The sequence below is a fragment of the Gymnoscopelus braueri genome (assembly GCF_963280865.1).
Source record: "Gymnoscopelus braueri genome assembly, chromosome: 16".
NCBI classification, from domain to species: Eukaryota; Metazoa; Chordata; class Actinopteri; order Myctophiformes; family Myctophidae; genus Gymnoscopelus; species Gymnoscopelus braueri.
Genome location: NC_137616.1, coordinates 280,677 through 307,648, shown reverse-complemented (window position 1 = coordinate 307,648; position 26,972 = coordinate 280,677). Strand labels below are relative to the sequence as shown.

Below are 26,972 nucleotides of genomic sequence, written 5' to 3'. Positions count from 1 at the left end.
GTGGGACTGAAAGGACATAATGGTCAAACGTAACTCCTAGATTCTTTACAGTGGTCCTGGAGGTCAAGGTAATAGCATCTACTGTTGTACTGGAATCTGACCAGTACAACCACAGTCTGACTGGGCCGTGGGAAGTCGTTTTAGGTTACAGGTGCTGTATGCGCATGCATGCACGCGCATAAACACGAAAAGTTGTGGTTGTTGGGGTGTTTTTGTTACTTTAATTCGGTTAATTCGGTTCCAGAACACATATTGCACTAAACCCCCCCCAAATAACGACCAACAACAACAGGCATATTATGCTGAATTAATATTTAATTAAAAAAATCTTTACCCATTTTCTTTTTTCATACATTATTTTCAGGGGGTGCTGCAGCCCCCTCAGCACCCCTACTTCCCACGGCTATGCAGTCTGATACTGTTGTACTGGGAGCTGACCAGTACAACCACAGTCTAATACTGTTGTACTGGGAGCTGACCAGTATAACCTAATATTGTTGGTCAGCAGGATTGGAACTACTTTCTCTATCCTCTGGATTCTCATACTGTCTCCCTCTGTGAACCTAAACATTTTTTTGTCCCTCTGGGCTACGCTACTGCCTCCTGCCTGAAGCTCTGTGATTGGATGAGAAGGCACCGGCGGGAAAACACAACCGTCAAGTGACGGCGAGGCGCCAAAATGGCGGTGGGCAAGGTGACCTTCACCAGGGCGGAGCGGGACCGGCTGGCCCAGGCTCTGTGGCTGCTCAACTGGATCTCTGTGGTAACAGGGGTGGTCCTCTTCAGCCTGGGCCTCTTCCTCAAGGTCAGTACCGGAAAGCAGGGGTGTAAAGTAACTATATACATTTATTTAAGTACAGTACTTAAGCAAGATTTTGAGGTATTTGTACTTTACATGAGTATACTATACTTTTACTTCTACTCATCTTGGATCCAAATATTGTACTTTTGCTCCACTACAATTATTTGAAAACTTTAGTTACTAGTTACTTTGTAGATTTTGATTATTATTACAAAACATACATTAACCCCTTCAGCCCTATTTAAACTTTGGTATATTTTACGCATTGTGAGCTTGTAGATCTGCTATTTTCAAAATATTTTTATATTTGAAAACTTTTGAAATGGGACCTTCTGCATAATGAGTACTTTCTACTTTTGGTACTTTAAGACAGTACATTTTGATACCAATACTTTTGTACTTTTACTCAAGTACATTTTGAATGCAGTATTGATACTTTTACTTAAAGGGATAGTTCACCCCCAAAATGACTTTTTTTTTATCGATGACACACCCCATTGATTTTTTTTGTTTTTTGTCGCATTCCTAAGGCAATAATTTGATGACAGCAGGCGGTGTCAACTTTGTGTCTCCTACCGGAGACATCAACATCTTTCCGCCGGCAATCAAATTATTGTCTCAGGAATGCGACAAAAACAAAAAAATCGTCATGAATTTAAGGCTTCATGGGGTGTGTATAATTGATAGAAAATTATTATTTTTTTCAGTGAACTATCCCTTTAAGTAAAACATTTGAGTACTTTTTCCACCACAGCCGGAAAGTAGGCTACAGTGTTGTTGCCAGATTTTGCGAGAGACACAAGCAGAACCAGGTCTATGAAAAGAAGCCCCAAAAAGAAGCGACTATTATCCACGAGTTTCCAGTGTCCCAGGGGGCATTGAGGGAATTATGGGCATCACTTCCTGTTGTCAGTCATTCTGGACAGACTAATGATAGGAAGTGATGCCCATATACCCTATAGGAAACTTGTGGATAGGCCACACGAGCGCTTTAAACCTATATGCTATTTGAAAATAGCAGATCTACAAGCTCCTAGATATGAACATGTAACTTATAACCACTGAGCTAATAGAGCCTGCCTGCTTGCTCAGGGGAGAAATTGAATTTTGACATTCAGGTCAAAATTCTTGTCTAACCAGAAATAGGATGGTGTCAAAGGTCGTGTCAAACCAGGATCTGAATGTCTCAATAGAAGAGCAGGAAGACCAAATACAACGACTCCAATTGTATAAATTATATTGTATTAACAGTAGGATAAGTGAAATCTTAAATAGCTCTTTATTGTGATAGTAATCATTGCTATAGAGTGTTTGCTCTAAATCCCTTCAAGTCCCTTAAAAAGGATAGTCATTTTGAAAATTAATTTAAATTTTAAAAAGAGAGCACTCACACAGGATACAGGATAAACAAGTGAAATTGGAAGTGCTGACACAAGAAAATGAGCAGACAAAATTGGAACTGGAACACTATCAAATTGAAGCAGATAAATGGGTACTGTCTCTTGATTGTCTGAAATTGGCAACCATCGGAAAATGTACATTCTGCTTATTAAAGAGCTGGACAGACAGGGAGACCCCTGTTACTGAACAAAAATTCTAGCAATGATTACTATCTCAATATAGAGCTTTGAACTATTAAAAATATACAAAAAATATCACTTACCCTACCTCTAACATACTCTACCATACAGATTGGACAAAACAACATTTTATTCTCTAAAATAAATCACATAATAGAGCTTTAACCACTTAAACACCAGCATCCATATGGCGGGGAAAGCTTTAGCAGAAAATTGCCGATTGACAAGCTCACAACGTGTCGCGTTGTGACGCGTTGTGAGCTTGTCGATCGGCTAATTTCAGCGAAAGCTTTCCCCACAATAACAGAAAGCCATATAGGGTTGAAGTGGTTAAGTAAACGACTTCTTCCACCACTGCTGAAGGTGGAGATCCAGAAACGGCAGGAGGTGATGTCGGACCAGGAGATCTTGTACGTGCCCCACATGCTCATCTCCACGGGCGTGGTGGCGTGCTGCATCAACTTCCTGGGCGGGAAGATCTGCTACGACTGCGTGGACTCCACCAAGTTTCTGCGCTGGAAGCTGGTCATGCTGCCTTACATCGCCTTCACCTTCGTCTTTACCTTCTGCGTCCTGGTGGGGGCGCTAATGTGCTACAGTATACGGAACCAGCTGGAAGAATCGTTGTTCCTGGGGCTCCGCAATGCCATGCGCTACTACAAAGGTGAGAACCTCACAGAACCAAGGTTATTATCGACGCGTTTCCAGTGTCCCATGAAGCCTTGCATGAATGATGGGCATCACTTCCTGTTGTCAGTCATTCAATTAATTTGAGTGATCCGTGTCAGGCAACAATAATGTGGGAACACAACCTGACAGAAATCAGAAAGGGTCACATTATAGTCTGCCTTCTTACTTCAAGATCTCCCTCCACACAGATGATTCAATTTAATGACCAACAGCTCTTGACACTTGCTCTTAGCAGTAGCAACTCCTGCCCATTCTTACTGGCTGCTGTTGCTGCTGTGACACCTGAATCTCTGCATGGGGATTAAATGTGCTTGTTAAAGTGACTTCAGCGCTTGATAATATGCATTGATGATCATTAACCCTTGCATTGTGTTAGAAACCTGCATACACTTTTCTCCCACCTCATAGCTGACTTGTTATGCATTCATATCCATGTAAACACTTTTTAAAATATTATGTTGTGTTAGGGTTAGGGTTTCATCTTTCAATATATCTTGTTTTCAATTATGTTAAAATTCACTCATTACATTTCCTATAATGAAGACAATGGATAATGATGTTATCTAGCTATAATAGACTAACATTAGAACACACTTCTAAAAAATATATATTATTAAAAATAGTGACACTTGGTGTGTTTAGGGTCAAAATTGACCCGTATACCATAGAAGGTAAAAAGTCATTTATTTTTCTTAAACCTAAACTTTATTTTACTCCTAATAGCAAATGCTAATTGAAGACAAGTTTCTCTCACTCTCAAACATGTAAACATTGAATATTGACAATTTGGGGGGAATTGATGTGTTAGTCCCGGCCACACATATTTGAAGCCAATTACAGGCAAACAGTATGTAGAAAGTAGAAATATTAAAGTAAGCAATACTGGACACGGACCGGAAATTGAAAAACCTTTCGAAAATGACATGGTAGGCATTTTTGAGGAAAAGTACAAAAGTGTTGTTTCTATGTGATGTGTATGTGCCGAATCCATTTCTGCCGTATGCCGAGTGCTACGAGCACTGTTTTGTCATAAATTGGCCCCTCTCTACCCATTCCTAAAATGCTTTACATTAAATGCAATCTGGGAACCCATGGTCAAAAAAGAAGGAAAAAACAGCGCCCTCTGCAATTCTTTTCCTTTGAATTTGACTCTGGGGGGACCGCCCAATAGAATGTTGAAAACAGGATGTTGTCCCATTACTTACGTACTTACGTACTTACGAGAGCTCAGTGGTTGCTCAATTACACAATATTGAACATGTAAAACCTCTTCAGTACATTTGTTTGAAGTATTTGATAGATCGGCGAGTTTCCAGTGGGAACACTTTAGAAAGCGATTGCACAAATATAAATCCCGCCCTCTACATTTGATTTGGTAAAGTGTGGCTTGCTTCCTGATCTAAGGCCCGCCCACTTGTAGGCCAATGTTCACACGTTCTGAATGGACAGATGCAGTAACGCATTTTCGATTAAAAAGGTTAATTTGTTGTTTTTATGCAATTTATTACAATAGGACATCACCGTGGGATAGATGCCATCTTGGATTTGGCAATGAATGAATCACTGATGGTAATTTCAATGATTCAGTCACATTCCCTGAGTCAAAAAACCTAGGGTTAGACACCAAAACCACCTTTCTAGGTTAAATAGTAATAGATATAGCGCCATCTTGAAAATGTCACTTTTGCGGCAGTAAAATGTTCCTATATTTTTAGTATGTTCTTAAGCCCACCTAGATATATCGGAAAACCGGGACGAACGACGCGGAGGGACGGTTGCAAGTCGGAGAGTTGAAGCCACTTTTGTGTAAACATACGGACGGACCGCAAACATACCGCAAACATACGGACGGACGGACAGACATACACACGCGGTCAAATGTAAAGCGGCTGGCACCGCTAAAAATACCCTTGAGTGTTTTCCATTTGTACTGCTGTGTTTATTTGGTGCCGATTGTAAATGGATTTGGTCTGTTAGGCTAATCTGTGGGCTAACTCTCAGTGAAGGTTCCATTGAAAAATATTCATTAGCTTTTGTGCTAGCTAGCAAAACATCCGGGGAGGGCAGGGAGGGACGAACGGCGCATTACGCCACTCGGTGCATTACGGACAGGGAGGGACAAACGGTGCATGTGTAACACAAAGTTGAGGAAACAGACAGAGGCGACATTAACATGATACATTTATTTGACTATCAGCATGGTCATTTGCTCGTAGGATTCTACTGAAGCATCAATGAGAGTTAGATGCCAGAAATGTAACTTATGTTATAGGACATTTCATCCGACCGCGCCGTCCGCCCCCCCCCCCCGTGTATGCACCGTTCGTCCCGACTGGCGGCCGTGTGCGGAGAGTAGTGCAACGTCACTTTACTTAGCGATTGCGTTCGACTCGTTTCACTAAAATTAAAACAGACTGCGGGTAATGGGAGAGGACAAGTCTCTTGTTCACAAAAAAGTATGGTTACATGAAATTAATTAATCTCTGTGCAGGGAGGGAAATAGAAAAGGGTGCGCCGTTTGCCCTCCCCTACCATAATAAATTGAAAAACCTTTTGTATGTATGAACATTTAATTGATATTACATTCGCACATTATGTGTAAATGATGACTCGTAGCACTCAGCATACGGCAGAAATGGATTCGCCACTTAACACTCGCATGACTGAAGTTTCATTATCCTCCACCATGCCTGAAAAACGATAATTTTGATCCCCAAATCAGGCTATCCTATTGGCCACTGTCTCCCCTCTGTGTTCCAGACTAGTTCGCACTTTCTCCCCCAAACAGTGGGGGGTTCCATTGTCTTCTAAAAAGCTGAGAGTTGAAAATGGGTTGCCAAATTTTGAGAGAGAAATAAGCAGGCAGGTCTATGAAAGTGTTACTGCATGCGTTGTGCCCTGAGAAAACAGTGAGACATGAAGCAGTAGGCTAGTGTGTATTTCTATCTGTCTCCTATATGTCATCATGATTTGTGATTTGTGTATGTGGGGATCTCATTTTTACTTCCATGCAGTGTTGATTTCGTTAACAAAAACTAAACGAAATATGTTCGTCAACGCACATTTTTCAAAGGACGAAGACGAGACGAGACCACCACCCATATGAATAAACAATAACTGGGACTAAATCATTATGCAATTTCGTTGACTAATAAAGACGAGACGAAAATGTAGTTCACTAAATAAAGACTGGACTAAAATCTAAGGTAATTTTAGTTCACGAACAAAGACGAGACGAAATATTATGTCATATATTTATTATATGATTTTGTCACTCCCTGTCTCCTTTGATGCGCAGCGCAGGGCATGCTGTTCCTCACTCACACACACCCCCTTTTAAAGTTGCAGCCGTGCACGCACACACACACAGAGTCACACCACCGTCAAATGAATGGCAGGAGGATTCAGATTACAGAGCGAAACTTTACAAAATAAAACAGTAAAATGCTTTGCACGGGGCTCGGGAGAAAGAGAAGAGGTGATATGGACACATTTTCGCTACATCGATGTGGAGAACAAAACACAATGCTTGATTTTATCCGAAGGCAAGCAATGTGGGAAAAACACAACAACTTGAAGAGACACAAGCGTTCACCACAAAGAGATCGAGTTATAAGTTAACAAAAGGTTTGGTGGTGGTTGTTTACAACGTAACATTAAACGTGGTGTTGCGTGTCGGCTTAATGTTCCAACAAAAACACTAATCCGACCCCAAAGTGCCCAAACTAATGCTGACGAACGTTAGCTTCTTAGCATGTAGCGATAAGCTTACACCTGGTGTTTGCACTTTCTCCATTTACAGCCCGTACATCTACACAAACGTTCAGATTTCAAATATAAAGTGCTTACCTCATGGCCAGGGATGTTACAATTCTATTCGGGTAACCCATAAGTACCCATATTTTCCGTATTGTCCAATAAAAAACATTTTAATCTGATCGGTGGCCATTTTCTCCGTATTTTCTCCATGGTTTCAACTACGTGACCCTATCGGTTGGGAGGTGTAATTACTTTATTTGTTTATTTAGACAGGACAGAGCATATTAATGAACGTCACATGAACGTAAATACACCGGATTTAGCAAAGATGCTAATTTTCATCCGCAGTCCTCACAGAAAACATAAAAACAGAAAAACAATAACATCAGAAAACAGACAAACGGTGAAATACAATTACATTACATCACATAGTCTAAAAGAAACCTAAAATATGATCACAAATGGTTGCAGCTTTGGTTTTCAAGCAACCATCTTTTCACATTGAATTTAAAAGATGGAAACGTAGCACAATCCCTTATATGTAGAGGAAGGCCATTCCATGCTACACAACCCTGTACTGAGAGGACATTTTGACCGAAGGTTGTTTGCCGGTGCGGCACTTCACAATCTCCTCGAGTGGTTGCTCTGGTACTGATTCCTCTTTCAGGCTTCCTTTTAATGAATTCCCTTAGGGGGGGCGGGCACAGACCATGTAAGGTCTTGTATATGACCCCAACCTGTTTGAACTTTTTGAAATTGTCGAAGCTAAAAAAAATGAGCCTCCTGAGTATGTTACAATGATGATAAGAGTGAGGCTTCCTGTCAAACACCTTGAGTGCACTTTTGTAGAGCTGTTCGATGGGTTTTAGGATCGTCACGCCTGTGCAAGACCAGTTTGTAAAACAGTACTCAATGTGTGATAGGATCATACAGTGAAGATACGATCTGGCAGCTCCAACTGTCAGGAAGGGTCTAATTTGTTTAACATTTTGAAGGTTGAATTTAATCGTATTTGTGACTTTCTTCACATGTTTTTTAAAAGTTAGGGTTGAGTCTAGTATGACTCCGAGGTACTTGAACTCTGGGACAAGTTCAAGTTCCTCCCCACCCAGAAACACATTTGAGGACTCCAACACAACTGGTCTTTTGGAGAAGGCCATGCAGACTGTCTTTTTGGCATTCAGGAGCAGACATGAATCTATAAGCCAGTCTTGAATGCTTGTCAGAGCTGAGGTTAAGATTATTGACACCTCTGCATAGCTTTTACCATGGGCAAGTACAACGGCATCATCTGCATACATCTGGACATGTAGATTTTTACATACTTCAGGTAGGTCATTTATGTACAGTGAGAACAGAATTGGACCTAGTATTGAGCCCTGGGGGACACCGACCGAACAGGTGTGGTAGGGGGATTTAACACTGTTTACACTTACACACTGTTTTCTGGTGGATAGATAGGAACTAAACCATTGTATAGCTTCTGGGGAAAAATTAAAATGTGTTAATTTGGACAGGAGGACCCGGTGACAGACGGTGTCAAACGCCTTCTTGAAGTCCAGGAACACCGCCATTGCACAGGGAGCTCTGTTCAAAGCACATTTCAATTTTTCTATGAATAGGCAGTTTGCTGATTCAGTGGAGTGAAAGGCCCGAAACCCAAACTGCATGGGATGCAGTGGGGTGTGGCCTTTGTCTAGATGTTTGATGATAGATTTGACAATCCACTTTTCAGCCACCTTTGATATAACTGGTAGGATGCTTATGGGTCTATAATTTGATATTTCAGTTTTAGCGCCAGATTTGTAGATTGGTGTTATTACAGCAACTTTCCATTGAGGAGGAACAGTGCGTTGTCTGATGGACAGATTTACCAGATGTGTGATCGGTGCCACCAGAGCATCTGCATTTGTTTTTAAAAAGTTTGTATCGAGCCCATAGGCATCCTTGGCTTTTGATGCTTTTAGTGATTTGATGATGTTTGCCACCTCGGTTTCCGTAATTTCCTCCAGATTGAAGATGGGGAGGTCTTTTTGGACAGGGCGGGGAACAAACTTTGATGGATTAAACATTTGTGTTATTTCTTTGACAGAGTTTAGAAAAAACATAATTAGGGTACTAGCAAGGGTTTGGGGATCTTTCACCAGGGCGTTGTCTATTTTTAGTTCTAAGCTATTATTGTTCTGTTTGTAGTATTTCCCTGTCAGTTTGTTTATGCACTCCCAGACTTTCTTACCATTTCCTTTTGCACTCTCTATGATATAGGTGTAAAATTTTGCTTTTGCCTTCCTTAGGAATTGGGTGACTTGGTTTCGTACATGGGCAAATTTCTGCCTGTCAGTAGTTAAACCAGATTTTAATGACTGTTTTAGCAGTATATCTCTTTTTTTCATAAGAGCTCTACAATTTTCATCAACCCAGGGTAGGGTAATTTTTTGCCCTTTCCTTTGTCTCCTCCTCCTGGTGAAAGATTCCATTACACTTTGTATTTTGGACAATAAAATACTGCATCCCATTTCAATATCATCACCACATGTGTAGATGTCATCCCACTCAACCCTTTTTAGGGCAACCTCAAAGCTGTGTTGTAGATTCTTTGGGATGGTGCTGACCATTGGTTGGGGCTGGGTTTTACTGAACCGTTGTTTTGAAAGTTTTCTGGCAAAAAATATTATATTATGGTCTGACAGACCTGTTAGGAAATTATATGTTTTGGTGATTCTTTCCACTTTGTTGGAAAACAGTAAATCAATTCTAGTTGCTGAGTGGCTAGTGATTCTCGTAGGCTGCTCTATCATTTGAGTGAGATTGTAGTAATCTGTTATTTGTTTGAGATTTTTCCTAATCTTCTTGTCATCCCAATTTACATTTATGTCACCAATTAATATTACCTCTTTGTTAAAGTCACAGGCTGTCAGAATAGATTTTAGTTGCTCATAGACTTCAACCTTGGCTGATGGTTGGCGGTATAAACAGATTACGGTAAAAGACATCTCAGCTGAGAGTGTGATTTCCACACCGACACACTCTGCCTTGATCTCATTTGGCCATGTAATCTGTCTACACTCCAAGCTGCTTTTTACATAAAGCAGGGCCCCCCCACCCTTCCCTGTTGTACCTCTGTCCCGTCGGAAGACATTGTACCCGGGCATGCTTACTAGAGCATCTGGGGATGATTGGTTCAACCAAGTTTCCGTCAGTCCCAAACAGTCAATGTTTGAATTTACAAGCAGGTTTTCAATTTCACTTTTTTTGTTCTTCATACTCCGAATGTTTAAGTGGCCGCAAAACAGCCCTTTTGGTTTGCACCAGGGGTCCCACACAGTTTTAGCTTGATTTAGTGTCTGAAAAATATTGGTGGATCTGTGCTTTTTGAATACCGGGTTCCTGTGTTTTACCTTGGTGGGAGGTTTCGACGTGGGGGGAGGGGGGGTTGGGGCTTGAGGAGGTGTTATGCCTTGGTCCTGGGGGGATGGGGGTGATGTAGGCCCAGTGTCCAGCAGCCCAGCTCCGCAGCAGAGACTTCTGGGCTCGATGGTCCCAGTCCCTGGTAGTGCAGTGTGGCCGCTGGTAGATATCTCCACTCCGGGGCAGTGTAGGCCGTCTCGGGGTGATGTAGGCCCGGTGTCCAGTGGCCTAGCTCCGCAGCAGAGACTTTTGGGCTCGATGGTGGTCCCGCTGTCCTGCCCCGTACTTCCGGAAATGGTGGTGGTTCCGTACTCACGGGGCAGTGGTGGATGGTTGTCCAGTGGCCCAGCTCCGCAGCAGAGACCTCTGGGCTCGACGGTGGTCCCGCTGTCCTGCCCCGTACTTCCGGATATGGTGGTGGTTCCGTACTCACGGGGTGGCGGTGGATGGTTGACCAGAACTAGAGGTCCGGCTCCGACCCAGAGACCTCCAGACATGGCGGTGGACCTGTTGTTGTCCCGCCCCGTACTTCCAGACATGGCGGTGGTTCTGTACTCACGGGGCGGTATAGGTCTTGCTGGGTCGATCCCCAGTAGCCTCCTGAAAACCGGGGGGGGTAGGTGAAGCCATGCGAGCAACTCGTTGGCAGCTTGGTGTGGCTGCAGGGGCCGTGCGAGCCAAGCTAGCGTTTGTAGCCAGCTGTTGTTGTTGATGTTAGCCCCCGTAGCATTAGCTCCATTGAGTTCCGTCGAGTCTCCCAGAGCCGGATTTGGACCGGGACAGGGGTGGATGTCCCCTGACAGCAGCAGGCATATTGAGATAAAGATTCTGCGGTCTCCGCTTCCCTTCACAATGAGGGGTCGCCATGCACGCCGTAGCAGTTTATCATAAGTCGCAGCATATCCAAAGCCAGGGTGTTTGGCTGCCGTTATGTCCTCGTCCGGAATATAAAAGTTCGGCAGGTTCAACTTTAGCTTCGGTTCACTCACTGTTGTCTTGACTTTGAGGGATGAGTCGCGTGAGCCCTGATACGCAACTATACATATGGATACCATTATTAACAGTATAATAGTATTTCCCTGTTGTTGTGAGGAGCGCAGCACAGACGCTGCCGTTACCGTCGCACATCGTTGTCGCCGCATGATGACGTCACCTCTCTCTCCGTCTTCTTTTTTTTTGCACTCTGATACACTATAACTCTATGAGAAAATGACCGCCAATCGGATTAAAATGCTTTTTATTGAACAATACAGAAGTTATGGGTACTTATACCCACCCGAAGTAAATTGTAACATCCGTGGCCACGGAATAAAAACTTTATATTTGAAATCCGAACGTTTATGTAGATGTACGGGCTGTAAATGGAGAAAGTGCAAAAAACAGGTTGAAGTTTCGTCATGACTGTCATAATATGACCGTCATGTAATGCTGCTTTAAATTTAGTAGCAGCAAGCGAACTATAGTAACTTGTAAACAACCCAGTGTGCAAACTGTGCACAAAACACATGGGCAGCTATATTATTATTACCATTATAATGTAATTATATATATATATAATTATAATAATAATAATAGAAAGACGTGAAAAAAAACAAGCCGCTTATAATAAGCAGACATGGCAACATAGACTCGCATAGACTCGCTGCGTATGCTCGTCTACGGGCCGCTCTGCGGGGGGTCTGGAGGTGTCGACTGCTCTTGCCTGGGGGAGAGAGGGGGAGAACGGTCAATTTAGCCGAAATATAACGGCTGGGATGGTATATATGGTATATATTTCATATTTATAATACGTTTCAGAAGAAAAAAAAAACGGAGATGATTTGAAACAAATATTTAGGAAAAGTCATGAAAGGGGAACTTTCTCAGAGCTTCATGAGAGAAGATAATCCACTTTAAATTCTCAAAATCGGTCATATTGATGGCTTAGTCATGCAAGTGTTAACAATCAAAAAGAAACAACACATTAAAGCCTAACTTGGAAAGTCCAAAAATAACGATTTTTAGCAACCTCTGCTGGTCACTACCGTCATTGCAGGTCTTCAGTGGATGCCTGCATTACCCAGAACTCCATTTGTTTTCACCGGAAGGCGGAAGCATTTCAAAAAGCGTTCTTTTAGTTGTTTTATGCTATCTGCGGATCGTTTCTCTTAGCCATGCAGTGGCAGTGGAGCTTTAGTTACCGTGAGCTGTGTTTTCTTTTGCTGTTGTTTTTTTCCATCTTCAAATCCTATAATGCCATAAAAACAGCGTGAAATTCCTTTTTGATCTACCGCAGTAGTTCCGGGCCAAACAGGAAACCGGTGCATTTCCGTTTCCGTTTTTCCGTCCGGATGACGTCATTTTCGTGGGAAAGAAGCCCCTGTCCACTTTCAATAGAAAATAGGTTTAGAAAAGGCTTTCGGGGGTGAAATTCATGCAATGGGTGTTGTGAAACATTTGCCACTCACAAAAGATATACAATTTTACTTTAGTTTTTGAAAAAGTTACCTAGTATAACTTTAAGTACTTTTCCTCAAAAATGCCTACTCTAAAGTTTTTTTTAAATTTCCGGTCCTGCACTACGCTGCTATGAATGTGAAATGCAATGTTGCAGAAGTGACGACAACATATCAGAATTTACATGGTGGACAGCAGTGGTGGAAAGTAACTAAGTACATTTACTTAAATACTGCACTTGAGTACAATATTGAGTATTTACAATACTTTTACTTCTACTCCACTACATCTCAGAGGCAAATATTGTACTTTTACTTCACTAAAATTATTTGAAAACTTTAGTTACTAGTTACTTTGCAGATATACATTATATATTACAAAACATATTAACCACTTTAGCCCTATTTTATACCTATAGGCTATTTGAAAATAGCCGATCTAGAAGCTCACAACGCGTCGCATCGCGTTGTGAGCTTGTAGATCTGCTATTTTCAAACATTTTAGTACTTTTACTTTTGGTACTTTAAGTACGATTGGATACCAATACTTTTGTAATTGTACTCAAGTAAATTTTGAATTCCGGACTTTTACTTGTAACAAGGTACTTCTATATTACAGTATTGATACTTTTACTTAAGTCAAATATTTGAGTTCTTCTTAAACCACTGGCGGACAGCGATCAAACCACAGTCGTAACATCAATTACGCTTCCACAAACACAATGAATAATTTGTTGAAACCATTGACATGTATGTGTATCTCTGCTTTGTCACAAGATGGGGCACTTTCCTGATATTCCGTGTGGTCTCATATGTCAAAAATGAATAGTTACAGGCTCTGTAACTCTGACACAGAAAAGGTTGTGTTTGCAATACCCTCCTAGCTCACCGATGGACCCCGGCCCTTCTTGGGAATCTTTGCTTTACACAATGACCATTGACCCTGTCGTTTGTTGACTAGAGCAGTGGTTCTCAAAGTGGAGACCGGGGAGGCGGGGACCCCCCCCAATTTGCACGAAAAAGTTTGATAACCACTGGACTAGAGTTCCAGGGGGGTCCCCAGTTCAAATCTTGATAGTTCCTTAACCCTTCCATTGTGTTATGGTAATCTTTGACCCGTTTTCAAGTTCTTTATTGGAACAAGGCTTCATGATATCCTCAGAAACAGCTATTTTATCGCAACAAAGTTAAGTACCACCATTTTAGTTAATTATGATGGTCTCTATAACAAAAAGTGACATATGTGGTGTTAAGGGTGAAGTTTGACCCGGTAGAGAAGTGTGGCTCAATTCCCCCCAAATTGTCAATATTCAATGTTTACATGTTTGAGAGTGAGAGAAACTTGTCCTCAATTGCATTTGCTATTATTAGGAGTAAAATAAAGTTTGGGTTTATGAAAAATAAATGACTTTTTAACCTTCTATGGTATATGGGTCAATTTTGACCCTTAACACCACAGGTGTCACTAGTTAAAGTTAAAAAACTAAAACAAGATTTTTTGGGGGATTCAATCTTTTGGAAGTGTGTTCTAATATTAGTCTATTATAGCTAGATAACGTCAAATGTAATGAGTGAATTTTAACATTTTTATAATTGAAAACAAGATATATTGAAAGATGAAACCCTGACCCTAACCCAAAATAATATTTTAAAAAGTGTTTACATGGATATGAATGCATAACAAGTCAGCTATGAGGTGGGAGAAAAATAGAAATGAAAATAATAATAATTTTTCGAACACCAAAAGTGTATGCAGGTTTCTAACACAATGCAAGGGTTAACTGACCCCAATCTGGGAACCCAGAACCAAATGAGAAGGAAAAACAGCGCCCTCTGCTGTTTGTACTATCTCACTTGGCTCTGGGACAATGACGACGTAGCACCCGTGCGCAAGGAAACCAGGGTTTTGTTCTGCCTTCAGCGTTTCACTTCCGGTGGTGCGACTATGTTTTCATTCCCACTAACAATATGTCTACACGGAACACTTACACCACTTCTCCCAGATCGTTTTGGTTATAAGCCCACTTGTTTCTATGATAAAAGAGCAAGTTAAAATGTGAATATCTTTTCGTGGTTTTGTCTGCTCCGCGGACGCTATTGTTAAATTAGTTTCGGTTGGTTTCGAGTGGGGAATGATCGGCGGACACGTAAATCCCGCCCATTACATTTGATCGGATAAAGCGCGGCCTGCTTCCTGATCTGAAGGCACGCCCACTTGTAGCCCAGTGTGTACACGTTATGACGAACCTTCACGACAGATTCCAACACAGAGCAGAATCACAGAGCAGAAACGGACCCTGTCCCGTCTATAACTGTGAGAGAGTTCCTTTTTACTCTCTCAGAGTTAAATGATTTTACAGTGTAGATTGGGGTTATGTTGAAAATCTTTCGATTTTTTCTGAAACATTTTGGTTTTCCTTTTGAAATAATAATGTAGGTAATGAAAAAAGGAAATATTTTCTCGCAACCCATAAAAAATGGCTCCATGATCTAACCACTGTTCTAAGGCAAAGCAAACTTGGGGCTCCTTGAAATGAAAACGGTTGAGAATGACTTTTATACAGTGGTGGAAAAAGTACTCAAATGTTTTACTTAAGTAAAAGTATCAATACTGCAATATAGAAATATTCTGTTACAAGTAAATGTCCGGAACACAACATTTACTTGGGTAAAAGTACAAAAGTATTGGTATCAAAATGTAAAGAAAGTACTCATTATGCAGAATGTCCCATTTCACAGTTTTCAAATGTATAAATGTGTAAAAAATATTTTGAAACATTTTTACACATTTATACATTTGAAAACTGTGAAATGGGACAATCTTTTGAAAAGGGGGCACGGTGGTGCCTGCAGTAACTTCTTTGTCTCTTCTGGGCAGCCAATCACGGTCTTGCATTCACTGCTTGTGGTCCTTAATATACTATAAAAAAACGTTTTTTTAGCTCATCTGCAGCAAACGAGTTTCCTCGTCATCTGGCGTGTGTGCAGTTGCCCCCCCTACTTGATGCTCCCTCAGTGAATGATATGGTTCAACATTTTAATCTCAAATTAGAGTCAGCTCTCGACATAGTGGCTCCTATGAAAACTAAAAAGAAACTTAACTCTAGAGTAACACCCTGGATCAACGAGCACATGCGCTCATTCAAGAAAGAATGTCGTAAAGCTGAGCGAATTTGGAGAAAAAACAAACTCACTGTCCACCTAGAGATCTTTAAGAAGTCAACAGTGGCCTATAACAAAGCACTGCGCTTGGCAAGGCAGGCATATTTTTCAGGCATTATCAATGACAACAAGCAAAATGCCAGAGTCTTATTCTCTACCATTGAACATCTCTTAAACCCCCCGGCTTACAAGGAGTCGCTCCCTGCTTCTAAAGCTAAGTGTGATGAGTTCGCATCCTTTTTTGAAAACAACATTTTTAGCATTCGAGCTGGTATTATGAATGCTGCTGCTAGCACTGCAAATGCGGCAAATGGTGCATGGTGCAAAAATGTAGATCACTCCAGAGGAAGCCTAATATCATTCTACGCAATTAATGAAGAGGAACTCCGTAAAACTATATCACAGATGACATCATCATCTTGCTCACTGGATGCAATACCCACCCCGTTTCTCAAAGAGGTTTTAGACAGTGTTATTGGAGATATCCTAAGAATTGTAAACAGCTCTCTACTTTCAGGCGTCTTTCCAGACTCACTGAAAACGGCTGTAGTCAGGCCGTTACTCAAGAAACACAACCTTGATCCATTGGTGCTGGGTAATTATAGACCAATCTCTAATCTGCCATTTCTGGGCAAGGTCTTAGAAAAAACTATCTTTCATCAACTGGATGTGTTCCTACAGAACAATAAGGTTCATAACAAATTCCAATCTGGCTTCAGGAAAGGTCATAGCACAGAAACAGCACTTGTAAAAGTAATTAATGATCTTAGGGTGTCCGCTGACGACAAAAATGTATCTGTTCTCCTACTCCTTGACTTAACCGCTGCTTTTGATACGATTGATCACACAATTCTACTACAACGCATGGAGTACTGGATTGGTTTGTCAGGCACAGCCTTGTCTTGGTTTTACTCTTACCTATAACAGGCAGAAGCTATTTTGTCTTTCAGTAGCTCCAAACGACCCCTGCGCTCTAGACTCTTGACCTGTCTGTCCAGTATAAAATGCTGGATGAGTGAGAACTTTCTTAAGCTAAATGAGGATAAAACAGAAGTTCTCATAATTGGCTCCAGTGAGCAGAGAGAATCAATAACAAGTAGACTTGGTAACCTGGCTGTAGAAAGTAACACCACAGTAAAGAACCTTGGGGTTATTATCGATTCTGAATTGAATTTTAATACACACATTAATCATGTCACCAAGATTGCTTTCTTTCATCTTAGAAATATTGCGCGAATTAGAGACTATCTGTCGTTAGACGATGCAAAAACGTTGATCCACGCTTTTGTTTTCTCTCGGCTTGATTACTGCAACGCACTCTACTCTGGCCTGCCAAAGAAAACAACTGACAGATTACAACTTGTTCAAAATGCGGCAGCCAGAATTTTAACTAAAACTAGGATGAGAGAACATATCACTCCAGTTCTAGCTTCACTACACTGGCTCCCGGTTGTTTTTAGGATTGATTTAAAAATTATTTTAATAGTTTATAAAGCTCTAAATGGTCTGGCACCTTCCTACCTCTCTGACTGCCTAGAGAGATATGTTCCAAACCGGGCCCTCAGGTCTTCAAGTGCTGACCTGCTCGAGGTGCCTACAATGACATATAAAAAATACTCTGAAGCAGCATTCTGCTTTTACGGACCGACAGTGTGGAATAAACTCCCATTACACTTAAGACAGGCAGCCTCTGTCGATAGCTTTAAAGCACAGCTCAAGACCTACATGTATTACTTCACTCTTGCTTTTAGCTGATTCTTTGGTTGATTTTTAATTCCTCACTGTATTGCCTATTTTAATGTTGTTTTATGCCTTTGCTTTTATTTTATTTTATTTTATTTTTGTTTGCTTTATTTTTAAATTGGTTCTAACTGTAATTGTATTCTTGCTCTGTAAAGCACTTTGAGCTGCATTTCATGGCATGAAAGGTGCTATACAAATAAAGTTTATTATTATTATTATTATTATTAATTCTCTGCTGGATTTACTGTTTCACTGACCAGTTAAATCTTTCCCCCAACTCCCGGACCCGCCCCCGTCATTCACTGCTTGAGCAGCGGCTAATCTCGGTCCTGGATTTATTGTTTCACTGACCAGTTAAATATTTCCCCCAACTCCCAGACCCCATTCCTAGATGAGGAAGAAGGAGGAGCATGAAACAGCACAGAAAGGATTAAATGAAAATAAAGATTGATTTGATTGATTTTTACACTTTGTCAGCTTGTTCTTTTGTCATTCCATGGTACATCATGATCTAGTAATTGTATTCGTTTTTTTTACATAACCTGCAGTCCATTTGGAAATTATTTGGCTGTTCATTGCAAGAGGAAGTTACAATCTTTTCTATTTTGATTAGCTTACTGCCTTCAAAGTACCCAGGCTGTGCTCCAGTATTTTATTTATTGTGGGTAATCTATTTGAGAACAGCGAAACCGATCATGTATGACTCGAGTTTATAGCCCTGAAACATATGACTGTCATATCGTGACCGTCATGGATGAGCTTCAACTTGGTATTTAAACTTTCTCCCTTTTTGGTCCGTACATCTACATGAACGTTCATATTCCAAATATAAAGTGCTTACCCCATGGCTACGGATTTTACAATTATGTACGTTTACTCAGAAGTACCCGAATATTCTGAATTGTTAAATAAAAAGCATTTTATTCCGATTGGTGGCCATTTTCCTATGCTTTCAACTACGTGACCCTATCGGCTGGGAGGTGTATTGCACTCTGGTACATTATAACTCTATGAGAAAATGGCCACCGATCGGCTATTTTAATCCGATCGGTGGCTTTTTATTGAACAATACGGAAAATACGGGTACTTATTGAGGGCCCGTACATAATTGTAACATGTGTGGCCATGAGCTAAGCACTTTATTTTTGAAATTTGAACGTGTATATAGATGTATGGAGCAAAAAGGGAGAAAGTGCAAACACCAGGTTGAAGTTCATCCATGACGGTAACAGACGACCGTCATATGATCCATGGCTGGCGTTTGTTTTCCAAGTATTTCCAATGTTCAGTACTTTTACTTCTACTCCACTAAATCTGATCTCAGAGGCAAATATTATACTTGTACTCCACTACAATTATTTGAAAACTTAAGTTAAGTTGTAGATTTGGATTATTATTACAGAACATACGTACCACTTCATCCCTATATACATTTCAGCCATTTGAAAATAGCAGATCTACAAGCTCACAATGATGTAGGCTATTTATCACTACATAACTAAAATAGTTTATGAGTTAGGGTATCAACATTATATTAGGGTAACATGCTATGGTTTAAAACATATGTTTTAAACCATAGCATATGTTAACCTAGCGCAGGGGTCTTCATAAGGGGGTCCTCATAGTTACTACAGTACAGGGGGTCCGCCAAATCTATTTGAGATTTTCTCTCTCTTTTTTTATTATTCTTTTCTTTTTTTTCACTATAACCAGCATCCGGGGGGTACATTCACTGAGAATAGCCGATCTACAAGCTGACAACGCGTCATGCTGCGATCTGCTGTTTGTGGTAGGCTACAGTGCCTCCCCGAATCCACAGACAGCCAATCCGTGTCCCAAGAGAAACCACGCTGCTGATAGAGTAAACCCGTTCAGATTTCAAATATATAAAGTGCTCACCCCAAGGCCACGGATGTTGCAATTATGTACGTTTCCTCAAAAGTACCCGTATATTCCGTATTGTTCAATAAAAAGCATATTTGAATCCGATTGGTGGCCATTTCTCTCCGTAAGCTTTCAACATCGCGACCTTATCGGTTGGAAGGTGAATTGCACTCTGATACCTTATAACTCTATGAGAAAATGGCCACCAATCGGATTAAAATGCTTTTTATTGAACAATACGGAAGATACGGGTAATTCTGAGGGCCCGAACATAATTCTAACATCCATGGCCAGCCTTTTATATTGAAATATGAACGTTTATGTAGATGAATGAAGCAGTAAGGGAAAAGTGCAAACACCTGGTTGAAGTTCATCCATGACGGTAACAGAGCTTGCTAAATGAGATTTCCGGAGGGAGGGGGGGTTTACCAGGCTAAGCAAAGACATGGCTAGCATGCAGAGTAAGACCGCATGGCTCATTTGCATATCATCGTGAATATAAATTAGCCATGCGGTATTCCCAAAATTCTGTACTTTTACTTCTACTCCACTACATCTCAGAGGCAAATATTATACTTTTACTCCACTACAATTATTTGAAAACTTTAACTAAAACTTCAAGTTACTTTGTAGATTTGGATTATTATTATAGAGCATACACTAACCACTTCAGCCCTATATACATTTCAGCCTTTTAAAAATAGCAGATCTACAAGCTCACAATGAGCTTGTAGATTAGCTATTTTCAAAAGATGTGTTAACATTCTCTTGCAAACTGTTCTATTTAATATACCTGGTTGCGGAAGAAGTTAAATTCTTCCGTGGGGGGAATAGTTGTGTGGTATATGGACAGTGTGCAAGTTAAAACATATTAAGAAATGATACTAAAGACAGAGACAGTCTAACTGTGACCTGTTGTTTACTCAGACTGCCTGCAGCTGGCATCTGCCATTCAGAGTGTGATATACATCTCCATTGAGCTGCTAAATCAGGTAGAGAGACAGCAAGTCTACCATTTGTTTGGCCAACAGGGGGGGGGGGCTCTCATGGACCCCCACCCAAATGAACTGCCTGCATTCTAATATGAGTGTTTAAAAGGGAGACTAAAATCTAACTCAGGACTAGTGCAGTCCTTGGCCGAAGGGCTGAGGAACAGGGGCTCTGCTCCTGGCTGCTTCTCTGTTCGTTTGTTGTTGATGCTGAATAAATGAATGATTGGGAACCTGGAAACCCTGACGTCTCTTCTCTATTCTCCTCCATTTTATTACATCTAAAGCCTGCTAACACGCGGTCTAATGCCTCATCAGATACGACATTTGAAATGGGACATTCTGCATAATGAGTGCTTTTACTTTTGGTACTTTAAGTATATTTTGATGCCGATACTCTTACTCAAGTATATTTTGAATTCCGGACATTTACTTGTGACAGAGTATTTCTGTATTGCGGTATTGATACTTTTACTTAAGTAAAAAGTTTGAGTACTTTTTCCACCACTGATTACTAGCAATAAGCAATAACTTGGATAACAATGACACAATTGCAAAATGTCGGCTATTTATTACCTACATAACTAAACGAGTTTAAGGAGTTAGGTTAGGGGTCATAGTGTCAACATTATATTAAGCAAAATATAATGTAGGCTACCTATAGAGTCACTTAGACAGGCAAGATAGACGTTAACAAAATAAATTGCCGTCTGATATGATGTAAAAACGGGGGTCCGGGACCCCTAGGCCCTAGGGGGTCCTCGTAGTTACTACCGGGGGTCCGCCAAATCCATGTGAGATAGAACAGTTTCTCTCTCTTTTTTTCTTCTTTTTTTTACGCTATACCAGCATCCCTATTTTGCGGGGTAACCTACATTCACCGGAAATAGCCGATCTACAAGCTGACAATGCGTCATGCTGCGACAGCTTGTAGATATGCTATTTTTGGTTAAGAAGTTTGGTGGCAAAAAAACAAGTACAGAGCCAAATGTCGAATGATTAATGCTTTAATCTTAACGTCAATTTTAATGTTTTCCGAATGAGAAATACAAATGTATTGGCTACTATAAGCACATCATGCTGCTATTACCCTGATATTATGCAGAGTATAGGCTATAAGCATGAATATTCTTTTATTGCTCAATGATGAGTTTGCCTATTTGTTACATAACTAACAGAGTTTGGGTAGGGTTAGGGAAAGCGTTCACAATCACACTCTACAATTTTATTACACTTCTTCTTCTTATCACATATAGCCAAAATATAATGTAGGCTATACACTTAATAGAAAATTGGACAATGTTTAGCTGTATGTCGGAAAGAAACCATGCAGGAACATTAAGTCAGCCAGTAAAAGCTCTTGTTCTGCTTTGATCAGGTTAATGTTAATGTTACATTATTGGCTGCCTACAAGCATCGTTGAACTCGTGGCTCAACGTGTCCTCGGTGGCTCGTGGTAATTATTAATGCTTTGATCATCTCATCAATTGTAAGTCTAGAATTACAGATGCAATGAATACAAGAGTATGTTACGTTATATATACAGTATATATGCTACAAGCAAGCAGAGCCACAGTTGAACAAAGTTGGCTCGGGCAGGAGTCGATCCCGTCCTCCCAGTGTGTGTGCTTTTCTTTGATTGGCCGAACGTTGATATTATAGCGCTCCGACCAAGACAATCAGGCGATGTCTTTGGCGCAGTCGGTAGCGCTGTCGTCTCACAGCTAGAAGGTCCTGGGTTCGATTCCCGCAGGGGATGCTGTGGGTGTTGCGGGCGTGTTCTCTCCTCCACGTCATCAGTGCCCATACCCTAGGTGGGGTTGGCAAAAGGGCCTTTCTGTGTGGAGTTTGCATGTTCTTCCCGTGTCCCCTAGGGTAGGTACCCTCACAAAAACATGCAGTAATCCTGGTCACTATACTGCCTCCCCCTGGCCAGCCGGGGCGCCTGATGGAGGGGAAAGGAACTGGTTGGAATAACGTGTTCCTTCCACGCACTACGTCCAACCAGGGAAACTCTCCCCTGTCAGGTGATAAGAAGGTCAGTTGGCTCTCATGCATTGAAGGAGGCATGAGCTCGGCCTTGACCTCCTTAGGTTGGCAGAGGGAAGGTAGTGCCCAGGATTATATAGACAATTGGCACTGGGTGTAAAAAATGGGGTTACAAAATCGTGGGATAAAAATTTAGAACAAAAAAAAAATCATTTGAAAATAGCAGATCTACAAGCTCACAATGCGTCGCATCGCGACGCATTGTGAGCTTGTAGATCGGCTATTTTCCAATTGGCGAAATGTATATAGGGCCGAAGTGGTTACTGTATGTTTTGTAAAAATAATTAAAATCTACAAAGTAACTAGTAACTAAGGTTTTCAAATAATTGCAGTGGAGTAAAAGTACAATATTTGCCTCTGAGATGTAGTGGAGTAGAAGTAAAAGTACTGAAAATTGGAAATACTCAGGTAAAGTAAAAAATACCTCAAAATTGTACTTAAGTACAGTACTTGAGTAAATGCACTTAGTTACTTTCCACCACTGCTTTTATAATAGATTTATTGTGGTATATCTCTCATTTCCTGTGTAGACACAGACACTCCAGGGCGGTGTTTTCTGAAGAGGACAGTGGACGTGCTGCAGATGCAGTTTGAATGCTGTGGGAACAGCGGCTATAAGGATTGGCTGTCTATCCAGTGGATCAGCAGCAGATACCTGGACCTGAGCGACAACCAGGTCCAAGAGTAAGTTCTCCTTCTACTAGACTACCACTACCAGTGGTGGAAAAAGTACTCAAATGTTTTACTTAAGTAAAAGTAAATGTAAATGTACTTAACCCATTTAGACCTGAGGCCGAAAAACCCCTTCTAAATCCTGATCTAAGTTTTCTGAAAAACTTCAAATATTTATTCAAAAATTACAACAGATGTATGTTGCTGTATACTGTACATAGCAACAGGAACCCCAAAAGGGGTTCCCGTCCTGAAAGGATAGTTACAAAAAGGGGTTCCCGCTCAAAATGGGTTAAAGTACCAAAAGTAAAAGTACCAAAATGTTTGAAAATAGCAGATCTACAAGCTCACAACGCGTCTCGATGCGACGCGTTGTGAGCTTGCAGATCGGCTATTTACAAATAGTCTAGGTATAAAATAGGGCTCAAGTGGTTAATGTATGTTTTATAATGTAATGATTTATATCTGCAAAGTTACTAGTAACTAAAGTTTTCAAATAATTGTAGTGGAGTAAAAGTACAATATTTGCCTCTGAGATGTATTGGAGTTGAAAATTGTGGAAAATTGTGTAGTGGAAATTGTACTTAAGTATAGTACTTGAGTAAATGTACTAAGTTACTTTACACCACTGGACCCTACTGGTCCGATATGCTTCTAGAAGCAACGGACTAGTCTGTACAACTGTTTAACCACTCTTAAACCCTCTAGTCCTATAGTGAATAGACCTGAGTTACAACTCAGGTGCACCGCTTTTTTTCTCGTTTACACCAAACTCTTCACCAAAAATAGTCGATCTACAAGCTCTCACTGCCATGAGACAAGGTGTGACAACCACACATTATTAGTGTAGCCCTACTGTATATAGTTATGACTTACTTTTTTTTGTCTTTTACTATGTCAGTACTTTGTGGGGGGGGGGGGTTCACTTTAAAACACATCTGGGATCAGTTTAACGTCTCTTCAGGCTTTTGTGAGCATCCCACAGGTTTTAGGTTTCTTGGTTTAATATAGCCTATAGATATTTATAGATATTATTTTCATTTGATCAGACGCCCCTTTCCTATAGAAACCCACTGAATTTCGAACTCCATATCCATGTTTTGTGCTATGAATTCACATTAATTCAAACTGCTGATTGTGTTATGAGCAATGTAAATCTTTTTTGGAAACAAGATTGAATCTTTACCGCAAATAAAATCATCAACTTATACAAATAAGGCATTCACCAAAATAGAAGCTTGATGTGAAATAATCGTGACACATTTTTGCACTGTTTATTTGCATCGCTCCTGGTGTGTAACAACCTTTAGACTTATTGAAAACACACGTCCCTGCTTCTGGTGACTGATATTGTCATTCTAATGAATGTTAGACTCATTGAAAACACACGCCCCTGCTTCTGGTGACCGATATTGTCATTCTAATGAATGTTAAGACTCATTGAAAACACACGTCCCTGCTTCTGGTGACCGATTTGTCATTCTAATGAATGTTAGACTCATTGAAAACACACGTCCCTGCTTCTGCTGACTGATATTATCATTCTAATGAATGTTAAGATTCATTGAAAACACACATCCATACTTCTGGTGACCGATATCGTCCTAATGAATAACGTCAGTAGCCTACTTTATTTTGTCTTTTTCTTCAATAAAAATAAAAAGGTTGCTCACAAATTGTGAGCTTATAAATTGGCTATGTAGTATAGGGCTATAGGGCTATGTAAATTGGCTAATAGTATAGGGCTTAAGCAAGAACAATTAAAGTACAATTTGTGAACGACTTTTGTTATTTCTAGTGAACTAAAAAATGCTTCATTTGTCTGCCTGCCTGCCTGCCTGTCTGCCTGCCTGTCTGTCTGTCTGTCCAGTCGCCTCCATAGCAACGTGGCGGGTCAGTACTTGACAGACGGTGTTCCGTTCAGCTGCTGCAGCACCTACTCGCCCCGCCCCTGCATCCAGCAGCACATCACCAATAACTCCGCCCACTATAACTACCACCACCAATCAGACCAGCTGAACCTGTGGCGGCGGGGCTGTCGGCAGGTGCTGCTGGATCACTACACTGGCATCATGCAGTCCATCGGCTTCATCGTCTCCATCATCTGGCTGTTTGAGGTACTGCAGATGTAGTTACAATAATAGCAATGTAACTGTACTCATCAAGGTTATTATATTTTTCATTCGTTTTAATTTGTATTTTGGTTTTGACTTTTTGTAGTCAATTGGTCTACAAAAAGTCAATGGTCAATTTCAGTTTAGTTTTGATACATCTTTAAGGTGGTTTTGCTGGTTTAGTTTTTAGTTTTTGAAAAGCCTTAGGGCCCTATCTTGCGTGAGAAAGCACAATCCACAGTTTGCACCTTCCACCAAACGCAACACACTACCCGCTAAACACACACACAGTCACAATAACTGTAGCTTCTGTCCAATCCAACGGCATCTTTGATATCTTGACATACTGTATAATTGACATGTCACTTAAAAGTCCCTGGGTGTTAGTAAAATTTGTATATATATATTTTTTTCTTTGTAATACGGATCAGTCAGAAGTGAGATTCAACAGATTCAACAGTGGCCAGATTCAAAAGAAAATACAATTTTACCCTTTGTGGTACTTCAGGTGTAATGTAGTAATAGTAATGTAACTGTACTCACCGTACTTCTTTGAGGGACAGTAGCAGAACTTTTTGTTTTCAGTTTTTACTGAGCAGTTACAGTTATTCTTTTGAAAGGTGATTATATTATGTGCTGTAAGCAGAATAATCACAAACCTTTGATTAGCAGGCCGCAGTGAAAATGCATGAAATGAACAAAGTAGCCTACATGAACATACAACTTTAGGTTTCACAACAGAATAGTAATTATTACTGTTATTATAGCCAACTAAAACTAACAAAATGATAAAAACTAGAATATTTACTCAAATAGAGAAAAAAAAAACTAAATTAAATAAAAAATTAAATAAAAATAACAAACCGAAGCTGTATTTTAAACATATAGTTTAAAAAGCAAACTAAAATCATCAGACAAAATACATAGTTTTAGTCTTTGTCAATATTGGATACATAATATTCTTTAGGGTGGATATGACATTTTATTTCCTGTCAGTTTTAACTAAATTTCCTGTCAGTTCTAACAATTTTTTTTTTAATCAACACATAAAATCAATCAATCAAACAACGCTGCCGTGCGGAAAACGTACATTAGGCATTACCAGCTTTTTTTTAAACATTTTTAGTAAGCAGATCTAAAATGAAGCAATGCGATGTTTGGTTCTGTCACCAGCTGTTGGTCCTGACAGGTGTGCGCTACCTGCAGACCGCAATGGAGAACGTGGTGCGTCTGGGAGATCCGGACTCCCAGTCGGACGGCTGGATCCTGGAGAACAGCCTGGCGGAGACGGCCCGTTCCAACTTCAACATCATCAAGAACCTGGGCAAGTGTTACCAGGTGGACGAGGACCCCAACATTAATGTCCCCAACCCGGGGCCGTCCCCGCAGGAAGTGCCTTCCAGACAGCAACCTGTCTGATGACCAGGATGTCACGGGTTCGATTCCCCCATGGATACAGAGGGTTGATGCTGGGAGCAGAGGCAGTTGGACATCAGCAGATTGACCAATTATTTGTAGACGTACAGTATCTGGTCCATCTTGATCACCTGACTATAGAGATAATGTGTACCGATTTGCGTGATGTTTGGACAAAATCTCTAGGAGTAATATTAAAAAAAAAGTTTTTGCAAAGATTGGCCTCTTGGTGGCGGTATAATAGGGCAATGTCAAAAGGGTGGCATTTG

General features: G+C 40.6%; 1 protein-coding gene across 1 annotated transcript; it reads left to right on the top strand.

The window, feature by feature from the left end:
• Positions 1 to 679: 679 nt before the first annotated feature.
• LOC308103908 (photoreceptor outer segment membrane glycoprotein 2-like) lies at positions 680 to 26,706 on the top strand (the record flags this gene model as incomplete). The annotated part of the gene is made up of 5 exons (XM_080454117.1): positions 680 to 805; positions 2,746 to 3,046; positions 23,032 to 23,185; positions 25,044 to 25,290; positions 26,461 to 26,706. 5 exons carry the CDS (start codon positions 680 to 682, stop codon positions 26,704 to 26,706), a joined length of 1,074 nt encoding a protein of 357 aa, XP_080310243.1.
• Positions 26,707 to 26,972: the final 266 nt, after the last annotated feature.